This window comes from Centrocercus urophasianus, unplaced genomic scaffold (genome assembly GCF_019232065.1).
Source record: "Centrocercus urophasianus isolate 14NV4802_14NV808 unplaced genomic scaffold, USGS_Curo_1.0 seq_16, whole genome shotgun sequence".
NCBI classification, from domain to species: domain Eukaryota; kingdom Metazoa; phylum Chordata; class Aves; order Galliformes; family Phasianidae; genus Centrocercus; species Centrocercus urophasianus.
Window position 1 is genome coordinate 29,350,450 of NW_024884711.1, and position 14,364 is coordinate 29,364,813.

The 14,364-nt window shown below is 34.1% G+C and overlaps 1 protein-coding gene across 3 annotated transcripts in view; it reads left to right on the plus strand.

Annotated features, from left to right (window-relative positions):
* Nucleotides 1-14,364, plus strand: part of MALRD1 (MAM and LDL receptor class A domain containing 1) — a 207,557-nt gene that overhangs the window by 132,661 nt on the left and 60,532 nt on the right. For all 3 annotated transcript variants that reach the window (XM_042817546.1, XM_042817544.1, XM_042817545.1), the window contains exons 29-31: nucleotides 2,066-2,194; nucleotides 7,218-7,379; nucleotides 9,888-10,045. In XM_042817546.1, coding sequence (XP_042673480.1) covers nucleotides 2,066-2,194; nucleotides 7,218-7,379; nucleotides 9,888-10,045 — 449 coding nt within the window. The remainder of the gene's footprint in view (nucleotides 1-2,065; nucleotides 2,195-7,217; nucleotides 7,380-9,887; nucleotides 10,046-14,364) is intronic.

A 14,364-nucleotide genomic window follows, 5' to 3' on the forward strand; every position in this document is an offset into this window, starting at 1 on the left:
GTTTGTTCATGTCCATGTTGCTTTTTTCCTCTCTATATATACAAACACACATCTTAGGAAGGACACTTTTGTCTTTGCTGGTACATTGAGAATTTGGCTATACAAAACAAAATATTCTGGAAAAAATATGACTGAATAAATGCATGTTCTTATAGCAGCCATCGTTAACATGCTTCTTTTGTAGGATTTAGTGATCCACAAGACAAGCCAATTCCATTAGTCTCTTAAAAGCTACTTAGAAGACTATACGGTTCTTTTTCTGCATCATTCCACATTCTACCACATTGAAAAACGATACTCTGTTGTGTATGCATTTTGTTTTTATAGTACTTCCATTTCATTTGGCTTAGGGATTACCATAACATGCAGTTAATAGTTCCTACTTATCTAAAATCTGTCCAGTGGTAGTTTCTTGTGATGTTCAAGTTTTCAGTAAATGTTGCAGTTTCAATAGGACATGAAATAAACAGATATGATAAGTTATTACTGTTTTCCTATGCCACAATAATATATATATATAATTTATGAGTAATTTCAAATTATTTGTTGTATGAGGCTTCTTTTTCTTTTTTTTTTATTTTTTTTTTTATGTGAACTTCTGTTTGGTTACTTCTTGATGTTGAAGTTTTTTTGTTGTTCAAAAGGCAGTATTTATTGTTTTGATTTAGTTTTTATCCAGTGTAGGAATTTAGGATAGAATGATTACGTACTCTGCAAGGGTGACATTTAATACCACAGCAGGAACTGTCAAACAGGAGTTAGATTATTTATTTGGTATGAAGATGTTGTGCAGATGCTTGTATGTTAAATCATATTTTTATTTTTAATTTTAATTATTTTTATCTCTGTCAAAGTCTCTGACAGAGTATCTATCATGCTATCCCTAAAAATGATATAGGAATAAGGTCTTACTGAAGAAAAATCAAAGTAACAGACATGTGACTCTGTGTTTGGACTTTGTCATTTTCATTGGTAGGGATACAAGTTTTATTAGGACTATATATGGATTACATGTTTTATCTTAGGATAAGCTAAGAAATGAATAGTCCTAAATGCTAGATTCTGGTATGCTTGAAGGCCTGTGAAGTTCATTGTAAAAAAAACCTGCACTAATATGTTCTAAAAGTAAATGATAGGGCAACACTACATTGTCTTGCTGCTTGTAAAAAGAGTAAAGGAGGTAAGGTGAAGAATGCAGTCAGTCAGATGCCATGGATTTTCAATATCTTTTCTACACGATGATAATGTACTTATGTCATATGCAGTGAAACAAAATGGGAAAAATTAGTGTGTCCCAGTGGTTCTATCTTTACAAAACTTACGTTGTTAAGCAATTTAAGTCACAGTGACTTGAGGAAGTAAATTGTTTTTCTGGTCTGTTATTTCCAGTGCATGGGAAAGAATGGAAGAAAGGGAGCTGAATTTTTTTTCAACAGCTCCCATTTACAGGGCATGAGGCAACTGGTATGGATTAAAAACCCAGAAATTCCATCTGAATACAAGAAAATACTTTTTTACTATGAGGATAGTCAAACACAGGCACAGTTTGCCTAGAGAGGTTGTGGACTTTCCATCTATAGAGATATTCAAAAGCAAATTGAACCTACTCTACAACCTACTCTAGCTACATTTACTCAAGCAGGGGTATGACCTAGATAGTTGAAGTGGTCTCTGTCAGTCTCAACTATTTAGTGTTTTAGTGATTTTCTAGAAGCTATGTTAAATCGTTAATGGATAATTTACCTGCTTTTTTAACATTTCGTGGATTCTATTTTAAGGAAATACACAACAAACATGCAGAGAAACAGTCATGCTCACACTGATGTGAATTTCTTTCCAGGCAAAACATTCTTCCTGTAAGCTTTGGGACAGGCCAAGACAGTAGTCTGGCATGCATGATGCACCGTTAAAAGAGTGGGGAGTGGGACCAAATAACATCTGTTGGAAGCAGTAAAACACTAAAGTCATGATGTGTAATAGATAAACAAAAAAGAGCATACTTGATTTAATACACAGCATACATGATTTAATTATAACATTCATATAAATGTCCTGTTGGTTTCAGCTGGAGAGAATCCCAGAGAATGCCCTGCCTTTACAGATTTTGTGTGTTCGAATGAGGATTGCATAGAATCTCAGCTTGTTTGTGACTATAAACCAGACTGTGAAGACCTATCAGATGAGGCTGACTGCAGTAAGTATCTCACTGTGTGTTAATGCTACCTCCAGTTAAAATTATAACTTTTAATTTCTAGCATAACTCAAGTGGATTCATTCAACTGTTCAGAAGATAATTACAAGCAAGTTGCCTACTCCTCCAGCACAGAAGGTCTGACATTTTCAGATCCTCCTAGACGTTTACTGCACAAGAAGTGTGGTTTAGGCACAAAAGTATAACCTGCTCATTACAAAGTTTATCTAGAAAAATAAATGAACAGTTAAATTTAAGGAATAAAATCAGTGGATTACAATTTAAATTCACACTGAACACAAACTAATTTATTGAGCTTAAAATATTTTGACCTGTCAATATTGAATAAAAAAAAATACAAATAAATGAATTAATGTACAATAACAGATTCAGTTATAAAAAGCAGTTATGTAAAAACTGCTGTAAAAGCCTGTCTTTCAGATTAATCCTATGTTTGCAATCTAATTTGTGTTGCTACCATGTATTCATTGTTCTTTGTTCTTGATTTGCTACCATGTATTCATTGTTCTTTGTTCTTGATTTGACTACAGAGATATGATAGCCTTTTCTTCCTTTACATTATTATAGAGCAGTTGGAGAAAACCCAGTCTGTATTTTTTGAATCACTATGAAAGCTGAGGCAAAACTTGCTTGCTAACACTATTTGAGACAGAAGGACACAACAATATTTTGAAACTCTGGATCAATTTAACAGCATTTTCAATTTATGTTTGAAATTCGAAAACAGTAAATCTTTGCACCCTTTTTCTTCCTTCAGTTCTTTGTTTATTGACTGTGACTCTCCAAACTAGACATTTGGAGCAGGAAGCTTAAACAGCCCATGCAATTCAGTAATAAATCTAATTCTTAATCTTTAAGCTGCAGTACCAAATTCTACCATACTGCACATATGGTCAAAAGCAATCTTGATAGGTAGCGAAAGTAAATGCATCACATACATAGATTCATTTTTGATACTGTGTTCAACTCCAAGCTGAAGTCCAGCAACACTGGGTGCTCTCTTGAAAATCAAAGGTGTTTTCTCTCATGTAGCTGCTAAATGCTTTGACTGGACAGGGTACAGAAAAAAGGATCCTTTATCCAATTGTGTAAATTACAGTTTTAGCCAGAGAGATTTACAACCCTACATGAAGTTGTCACTGCAGGAGTGTAACTTGGAACTTCTCTCTTTCCAGTTGCTACTTCCTACGATGTTTTGTGCATCAGTGATCTTCTGTGAACAATATTAATGGATAAGAAAAATTAGCTTTAAAAGGCCATAATTTTCAACTTTGTTTAAAAAAAAAAAAAAAAAAAAAGCAGGACAAAACATATTTCTTGTATACAGTATTCATATTATTTTCAGTTATTATACAAAGTAAATACAGTACAAATACACAATTAACTCAATCTTCCAACATTTTACAGACCCAACAGATACCCAGTTAAGGTTGAACTGCTGTCCAAAATAAACAGCATTCTAATGATACTCAGAAAACTATTGAGGAACTTGATTTATTCAGTAAATATTTTTGGAGGACATAGTAGTTTTCTTAGAGGGTGATTTCCTCTATTTTTGGAGGTGCTGTAATAGGATCAGCTTCCTCTTCTTTTTTTTTCTAAATGTGGCCTCATCTTGAGTTGTGTGTGCAATTTTGGGCACCTCAGTACATCTCCTGGCATTCAAGGAGTTGAGACACCACTCTCAGACTTAGGGTTTGGTTATTTTGGGTAGTCCTGTGTAGGTCCTGTCCGGGAGTTGGACTTGATGATCGTTGTGGGGTCCTCCCAATTTAGGATATGGATACTATGATTCTATGATTCTTTGTCACCATATAGGTGGTAGAATTTCAGGATGTACCTGATATTGAATCACAGTAAAGCAACATGGTCTTTGCAATACCTCAGAAGACCTCCAATGCAATTAAAAAAAAAAAAAAAGAGAGAGAGAGAAAAGCAAACAGATATTCACTTTAAATAAATAGTTTGAAATATCCTTTTACAGTTTGAAATCAAGACAATAGTAGATGGAAAAGATGTGGTCTCAAAAAACTGTTTTTACTCTTAGGTCTTGCTGTTGCTGAGGAACAGAAATACTGTAATCTGGTATACTTAGATAAGCTTCAGGTATAGTCTTGCCTTGTCTGATATTTCTTAGTTCTTACAGATGAGGTCTGACATTTGTATAAACACACCTTTCCCTAAGCATATATTCTATAGAATGGAATAAACATAATTAATGGGCAATAGATAAATGTTTTATTTTTTTTAATCTTCAATCCCTCAGAAAATGGTACTGAATTTTTTTTTTTTAGCCACTAGCTACCTGATATCTGCTTTGAAAACATTATCCACAGTGCATTTATGATTATGAAGTTGATTCACTTAAGCAGAATGTACAAGGGCTTCTCTGAAAGAAATGCCCCCTATTTTATTACGTTGGCCCATGATGTCGGAGGTGGATATTGTTGGTATAGCATAGTGGTTAAACTTCAAGATCCAAACTCATTTCACATTCTGCTATAGTTTTATACCAGTATAACTCCAAATAAGCCAATGGGCCACAATCTACTCAAGAGCAATTCCTCTGCGCAGGATTTAGAACAGAATCTGAGTAGAATGAATTGTATCCATGTAGCCTAGTAGAGCCTTTAAAAAAAAAAACAGAAAAAAAAAAAACATAAACTCACAAAAATTACTTTCTCTATGCCTTGTTTCATTCAGTCAGGCAATCTAGCAAAATTTTCATTCTCTTTCGATAACCCTTTGGAAGTACTGAGGTGAAGAAAGCACACATGAAAGCAGTTTCAATTTTCAAGAACTGCATTCAATTATATACCTGGGTTTGATTAATAGCAAAATTCAGCATTGATGAACCAGCTAGTGAAGTGCTTAAATTATTGAAATGAAGGCAGTTTTTCAGATAAATGGAACAATCATCTGATGGCTTCTAAGAAGGTTCTGTTTACCCCTAAAATAAAAAATATGTATCAAGAGACTCCATCAAGGCTGTAAATATTGTTCATAAATATTTATTAATAATTGCATTCAGAATGTACTGTTAAAGATATTAGGGTAAAATTCCTGGAGTCAGGCAATCTACTATGAACAGTATAAATTCTAAATACATTTGTACTTTGATCTTGTTAGAACTGTATGAGAAAATTGTACTTGCTGTTGAGATTAATAGGTTCTCTCCTTTGCCCTAGCTGCATGAAAGGCTATTTAGTGGTAAAGCTATGCTTTACTGAGTTTCCATTAAGTTTGTAATGCAGTGTCAGTGTTGTTGCTCAGTGTATTTGTGTACTCCTTTCGCAATTCCCAAAGGCCAATCTGCAAACAGCTCTAACAGAATGGTTGGGGTTGGAAAGCACTTCTGCAGATCCAGTCCAACATCCTGCTCAAAAAAATGTACACTGGAGGAATTCATCCAGGGCTGTGAAAGTGATATTTAGAATAGGTGAAGACATATTTTAGAAATTATATCTTCAAAAGGGGAGACTACACAACTTCTGTGAGCAATTTGAACCAGTACTTGACAAGTCCAACAGTAAAATATAAAAAATTAAGAAGTGTGTTTTTTGGTCTTTAAACAAAATTTCCTGCTTTTTTAACTTGTTCTTGTTGTACCTTGTCCTAACATGGGGCACCACTGAGAAGAAGCTGGTTTATTTTCTTTACACTTGCACAGCAAGTTTTTATATGCACTGACACCTACTGTGCTGCTATACTTTGGGCTGAGAAGTCCCAGCTCTCTCAGCCTTTCTTCATGCAGATGCTTAGTAAGAGTACAGTGGACTACTGAACAGTACAGAACCTTCTCCTAGCATCCAGTGAGATAAAGGTTTGATCAAACTTATTCTTTTCTTCATCCTAAACATTTTTTTACTGAAGAGACGAAAGGGGTTACGGTGAGCATGCGTGCAGATCTTGGTCAGGCAAAACAGATTTATGACAGTGTTATGTTTGCAAAGAAAAATGGCAACATTTTTTTTCTTGTAGCATCAAAGCAGGAAATAGGAAAAAAGCCTATCAGATGACTAAAAATTAAACTTACTCTTATATGTAATTTTTTTTTCTATCTACATCTGTTATATCTACACAATGGTACATAAATAATTGTATTTTAATGTTGTAGTATAGCTCTACATCAAGAAATGCACTCTAAGTCTTTACTTCTGTTTGGAGTTCTGAAATATTTACAGGCAGACCTGCCTCTGAAATGCACGACTGCTTATGATGGCTAATAATTTGGAACCTTTCCCCAGAGTCTTTTACAGGCAAAATGTGCTCTCAATTTGCAGTCAGGTAGCTGACCCTGCTCAAATTCTAACCTGAAAAAACTGAAGAATTTGCTCTTGGAAAATTCAGCTCTTGGGTATGGTAATCAAAGAACAGTTGTAACTAAGGAAAAGATTTTTGGAAGCAGAAGTAGAATTTCTGATAGCGTTTGAATAATCTCTTCCACAGCATTTGTACAATTTCGTTGACTAATTGTTCTTCAAAAGTCACTTGAAAAATAAGTGACAGATCCAGAAACAGGAAGTTTAACAGTGATCTTTTTAATTTAGTACAGTCTCCTAACAGCTAGAACTTCTGTCTCATCATAAAGTTGCCTTCACACGTAACAATAACAAGAGTGATCCAGTGTATGTTCATGAAAACCACCACTGGGCTAGTGTTCAGTTTTACTTCAGATTTTGCTGCACATCATTCTGTTTATTCATCTCGAATAATAGCTAAAATTAGGGAAGTTATCAATTTGTCCAGAAGATTTACCTGGACACATGTCTTCAACAACTGCTTCTACTTGCCCAGGAAGAAATGGATGGTGGGTTTTGTGTTTTGTTGTTGTTCTTCTTTGTTTTGTTTGGTTGTTTGGTTCTCATCATTGACATATTATTTATGTCCACTTATGGGAAAACGGGGAATCATGATATTAGCAAAATAGAATCCTCTCCTTTACCATGTTCAGTATGTCCATTACATTCTTGTAGAACTGATGTGAGGCTTTCTATATTTTCAGGTTACTACACAAGCATTCCTGGAAGTTGTAACTTTGAAACACAAGAGCAAGAATGGACAACTGTATGTGGATTAACACAAGACTCTGGGGATGACTTTGACTGGAATGTTAGCAGTGCTGGTGTCACTGGAAAAATGAGTCCTGGTACAGACCATACACCAGGTATTCATCTGGGATACAGCAGAACTCTTTTAAAACTATGCAACATACTTCTATAAAACCACTATACTTTTAGAAGTCATCAATGAAAAAATTTATTGAGTTTATTTGAAAACTATTGAAAGATACAGATACTAATATTTTAATACAAAATAAAAGGGGATATATTTTTCAGTAATAATAAGTTACTATATTATTGATATTAATATTGTCAAGGTTTCAAATAATCTACTTCTCCTAGAGTATTGTACAGTGATGATGATTAATGAACTCCTGGAAAACATGCTGTTTATTCACTGATCCTTAAATAGCAGCTGAGGAGTCTGTGCAGATGCATGTGAAATGCTTAAGATTCATAAGTAGGGTCTTAACTTTTCTCTTTGATTTTGGCTTGAGAGAAATTTAATTTCTTCCATAAATATCCCAATCTTTATTTCAGAATTGCTTTGTTGTATTGTAGAAATTTTAGTGGTTAGGAATCCTATTGTAGGTTTTCGTATGAGCAAAGAATTTTTTATATTCAACATAGAAGTGTCACAATATCTACAGTTTTTCTTTTGAACTGTTAATCAGTATGAGCTCCATGTTTTAAGTTTTTTTGGTGTTTCATATTCCAAACTAAACAAAGACATCAGCAGGCGGCTGCAGCCATTTCTGTCCTGCACATTAATCTTTCCTTTTCATTTACCAGATCCTACACCTGCTGCAGGAGCTGCTAGCCAAATCACGAGGAAAATGCTTAACTGCCACCAATCACAGTTTGTCACTTTAGAAGAAGCAGATATCTATGCTAGTCTGTGTTGCCATTGGCTGTAAATGTGGAAATTCATTCCTCTTGAAAAGGGATGGAACAGAGAGAGATAGAAACTAATACACCTATTCCAGGCAAGCTGTTCCTTGCAAATCAGCAGTCTGATTTGCTTTCTTGCTCTTCCTTTGATGCAGTGTAATGATAAACGAAACACTAGCCCTCAGCTCTTCAATAAGACATAGTATGTTTTTCCATTTCAGTTCCTTAAATTCAATTGATTTATCTTTTCATCTTTGAAATTACCTAGCAATCATAAGAAAAATAAAGTTAATAAAAAGAGGAGATAAAGAAAAATGGAATTTCAGCAAATGTTTTCACAAAATTGCCTGTTTTTGTAATTTACTTGTATATGAAGTGAGCAAGAAATTTACACATTGGCTATAATGAAAAGGAATCGCTTGTCGGAATTGCGAGCAGACTAGATACTGACTCCCTGTTATGTACAGAAATATCTGTCAATCCATTCAGAATGTTAATTTCTGAAAATTTTACATCATTTTAACAGAACAACTTACTGCATTAGTACAGTCTCTAGGAGAAGATAAACCCTGTGATTTAAATGAAACCTTTAGCGATAAATAACAGCTGTGTTTCAACTGTGTAACATTATGCAATCTGGCCACGGTGCAGCTTATTCAGGTCTCACTTGTAAAAACTTTCATTTCCATAAATTTCCATATCGTAATTTTTTCTCTTGTTCAAAAGCAAGGCACTTTCAACCTTCTACCACAGTATCAGTGAGGTATTTAAACACTCAAAGGATGTAGCTGTTCAAGTGCAGAACATTTCAACCTCACAGACTTCAACACCTGGAAAAGCAGATTTATTTAATTTTCATTGCCTATTACGTATATAATTTTGCCATATATAACATATTATTTATCAAGGAGGCAGACACCCTGTTTTCACAGTTCATTCCTTAGTATGCAAATTTTTGGAATCATTATATTTATGAATAATATGGTATATCCATGTAATTACAGTTTTGCAAATATTTTTTTCTCAACTGAGAAAATTTGTTTTCTGAAAAAGTTTGAAGCTTGACATGGCACCTAGATAAACCTATCTGAAAATCATTTCAAAAATTATTGCTTCAAGGGCAACAATAGAAATAGATTATTTCTTTGATAGATACTACTTATTGCAAATTATCCAAATTCTGGGTTTCATTTGACTGGTATCCAAAATCAATATTTATCTCTCTGAACTAATGCTCTCTAAGGCCTGTAAGCTTTTGTAAGTAGACTTACCAGTTCTGTGTACCAGCGCATTCCAGTATTTCATATGTTTATGCAGTTGAGGAACAGAAAGAATTGGCTGACTCTCTGAATACTATTAAAGAAGAGCTAGGTAGTTTGGGACAGAAACGTTAGGAGTTCATAAACAGGACCTCCTCCTTACTGACTTTTTCAGGATCTGTGAATGAATATCAGTGTTTGCAACATGATTTAAATTTATTACTGTGATATGAATGAAGTATCTAAGCAAGGATGAAAAGGCAAAGTGAAGTCTGCAGAATGTTATATTAATATTGAATGTAGTAAACACAAATAGGCAAAGGTTTAACATCTCTAATTGAGGCTGGGTATACATGCATGTGGTAAAAGATAACAGTACCTGAGGTGTTAAAAAAGATTATCCTCTAAAGCATAAAGTAGCACTGAAAAACTTTAAGTGTTTTTAACCTTTTTTTCACTAAGGTAAAGGACAGCACTTCTTGTATGTAAACTCAACTGCGCAGGAAGAAGGAAGTAGAGCCAGGATAATCACTACCAAATTCTTCCCAGCCAGCCTTGGGGTCTGCAGAGTTCGATTCTGGTTCTGGATGTTTGCTTCTAGGCAAACAGGAGTCTTAAAGGTAAGAGAAAATCACTTCCACTAAATCATGCCATAGTAATACTTCATTAATAGTATTTGAATTTCAGCATGTGAAGTGATCTCAATCTCAGAGACTGTTAGCTGTACTTCACCTCAGCTTCACTTTCATCACACCAATACACGAAAAAATTCTGTCAACTTTAACAATAATGATTTTGTTCTAGTCTTATTTTCACTTGAAGTCCTTTTACTACCTATACAGGAATTAACATTGCCTGTCTCACTATCAAAAACTATCAAAACCTTCTTTCCTGTGTACTCTGTATACTCTTCCTACTCTAGGGAACCTACTTTAGCATGTGGCTGGACTAAATGGTCTCCAAATATCTCTTCCAACCCCTATGATTTTGTGAATCTGATTCTGTGATAGTTCATCATAATTTTTTTTAAGCAGTTTTCATACAACAAGCTTGTAAATTTATTATTTGAACACAGCTTTTGAAATACTACGTCATGCCTTCAAACCCATTATTCTTCTCAGTTTACATTACTTATCCCTCCACATATTCAAACTCTGCACATTCAGATTAAGAAAATAGAACAGCAGGTAAAGGTCAAGAGCAGTTACAGATTAAATTGAAGTAAAAAGCACACAGTGATTATCTTTTGGATCTGTTGGTAATTATCCATGTAATAATTGTTTTAAGTTCAGTATGCAAGAATGTAGACAAGATTTTTTTATTTAAGGAGTTTGTAAACTGGAGTTTTTTCAATCATTGCAGAACACTTAGAATTAGTAAATAAGTAGAGTTCTGTATGTGTTTAGGTGCCAGCCAAAGTCTGCTTTACTTTTTTCCTTTTTTTTTTTCTTAAACCCCTTTCAAACAAACTAGTTAACTTTGATTAGCTTTGATTTCAGAAAAGAGATCCATGAAGAATTTTCTTAATCCAGCACACAAGTTTTCCTATCAGCAGCATTGCTTTTTTTTTTTTTTTTTTTTTTTTTGTGTGTGTAGAAACACATTAAAATATCAAGAATAAAAAGGAACTGCAATCAGTTAAATAATAAAAAAAGGTCCAATAAAAGGTAGTAGGAAATCTGAATATTGTGCTGGAATATAATAATGTCACTACTACAGCTGATATTACAGGCATTATCTGATATACAGCTTTCTGCAACATTCTTGTCAGATCTGTATTGAAAGAAAAGACTGCAGAGAGAGAATATATGCAGAGATGAATGTTTAAAATGACTAAATCTGTAGAAAGAAATATAAAAATGAATGATGTCTCAATGTAAGTAGATGTAGTAGAGCTTCTCAAAATAATGTAAAGCAAGAAAAAATGTTATGGAAATAATTCTATTTTAACACAACAAAGGGAACATTCATTGAGATTAGAGAAAGAAGAATTAAAAGTACTTTCTCTTCTTTATTCAAAATACATATTTCAGTGACAGATTTCTATTACCATAAACTTTGTAATTTTTTTACAGGGAAGCAAAAGCATAGGGTATTATTGTTATTAACTTTAAAAAGGTTACAATATTCACAAAAACTCCTCTTGCATTAAGATAGAATGAATGTTATTTTTAAAAGATCTGAGTACTAATGCTTTGGGATCAGTCAACTAGTAGCCAACAAGATAAGAAAATAATTTCATAATGATTTACTACAAAGCATAAGATTTTCTTAGAAGTAATTGGCAACAGCCTTTGAGAGTTGATTTATTCAGCATTAAAAACAGGACTAGTCTGATATATTAATTAATATACTCTTAAAAGGAAATAATTCTAAATATATGTGATTTTTATTGTGTAAATCCTGCAAATGTAAATTTAAAAACATACATTTTTCTTCACGTTTGGTAACTGTTTAGTTGTTTTTAATGAAACAGTAGAGACATTGCAGCATGAAATCAAGGTTATTTTAACATCTATTGCATTCCAGTGACAATCCTATTTTTCATGTGTCAGAGAGACAGAAAGCATTCTGCTTTCATTAAACTGTGGCATGCTTTTTCTATTAGTTTATTCCAGGAGTTTGTGAGTTTGTCATACAGTTGAGAATTAAAGCCAATGTTAATTCCCGAAGTGATAGTATAATTCTAATATATTAGTCTTCTGCCTTGATATTTGTTGATACTAAAGGAAATGAGGTGCAATAAATTTTTGAGTAGGATGGCTCAATTTTACTGAAAATGGCTATGTTTTCGTTGCTTCAAACTCATGTTTAAGGCAAGAAAAAGAAAAGAGGCACCACTTCAAGTGTTTCTCCAGAATAATAATAAATGGTGATTCTATTTTGCTAATCTGCTCATGGGCTTTAGAGAAACAATTTCATTGTTCCTGTATTTCCTATAGAACCAAGTAAGTGTACAAAGATGACTGCCAAAAAATGAAAATAGTTGGAAGACGTGATCTTAAGGATATGGAGTAGAAAACTTAGCAGCTTTATTCACTGGAGTCAATTTTTAACTGACACGTCTCTGTTGCCTAGTATATGTTGTCTTTCCCAAGATTCTCCTGCTTCCTAGGCTGGTGATTTAAGAAAGCATGGTAGGAACATGGGGAGAACACACTCTTCAGAGTTACTTTCACTTCTTGGTTATTAGCCAATTAATTAACCTTCCAGATGGAACATAGTACCTTCCTGTATAACAACTGCTAGAGTCAGGGAAAATCGGGAAGATTCTTGAAGAGTCAATGTGAGGGTATGAGACAGCCACATGAGTTCTACTGCTGATGACTAAGTAGAAAATCACAGTTTATGTTCTGTGACCTTCAAAAGCATACATTTTCCTTACCCTCAAAATAAGAAAGAAACTGAAGAAGATGAATTAAGGAGTCTCTAACACAGAGACCATGCTGTGGAGAATTAAAACTGAGTCATGATTTTAAGCAGGGGAATGGGATTTGTGAAAGAATGCCATTCACATATGGACCACAAATGAACCAGCTGGTAGAGGCACCTTGGAGAAAGACCAAGTGGCAACTATAATAGCTTCTCTCATGCATTTGCCTCTTGAAGATTATCATGCTAAATTCTTCTTAGAATCTCCATGAAGTGTGTATTGGGATATTTTCAGTCTTCAGCTTTTAACTCCACAGTAAATGAAGTGATAGTTCTATTTTTGCTGATTCCTGTTCTTTGTGATTTAGACTGTGTATGAACTCCAGAAAGTGTGTCAGTACAAACTGACTAGTTAGTGCAATATATGCTTACACTGAAATTAAAATGATAGTATTTACCTTACAATTAGTTTGAGCATGCTCTCCACAGCCTGGTAGATAGTTATTCAACAGGATTTTCACTGAAGGTTCAGACTTAGATTTACTGTTATTGTTTGGTTGGGTGGGATTCATTTTATTAGCTTTTTCCTGTTTCAAGCCTTAAATTGTTTCCACCAGGCTAGCTAGTGTGCAATTTGTATGTTGCTTTGTGGGGAGGTGTTGGAAAATCTCTGAAGGCACTAAGCATTACAGCACTCTAACTTTCGAGGGCATTGGAGAGCTTTTCTACCGTTCATGTGCTGCATGTGTTTACAGATGTACTAACTCAGCACTGCTGAGCAGAAACTGAGGATTATTCTCATTTCATTCTATGTCAGCCCTACTCAGCAATTATACTATGTGTATCCTTATGAAAAAGCAAAAGTCTTCTGTACACTAAATAAACTCAAAAAATGCTTCAAACTTCAGAGACAAAAGTAACCTTTGTGAAGGATACACTACGACATCTTTTACTTTCTGTGGGCATAATCTGAGAGATCTATATTCCAAGCAAAAGAAACAGACACCATTTTTCTGAACTCAGTTATAATCTCATCTGATTTACCATATATTTTAAATTACATATTTTTTCAGAAATTTCAGCTTCAGTTTTTAAGAGGCATACAGAAAAATAACCACTTTCTTGATTAAGTAGTGGATAAAGACTTGAGGAAGTGAAGTAAATGCATTCAGGAGCACTGCAGCAGGAAGTTTATTTCTCATACTCGGCAGAAATTTCTAGGCTGGCTTGTGTGTACACAGCAGTCTGTATTCCATTTGAGATCAGTCTCCATGTAGACATGATGTACTTCTCAGTACATACAAAGACCTGCTCAAGCAGGTAGCATGCTTTGAAAAACCTTTCCTACCAACTTGATGATAAAGCAGACATAGAAACATCTGATTTTAAACTGCGAGACAGCCTTCAAATAAAGAGATTCTAGTATTGTCTTCAAAAGTGTTTGGTTCTTCCCACAACAGTTGTTTGTTCATCTGTGAAACTTTTCTATTAGGTGTACCAAATGCAATATTATTATCTCAGTATTAGCCTTCAAAAAATAGAAAATGTCATTGCATGACACAGTAAT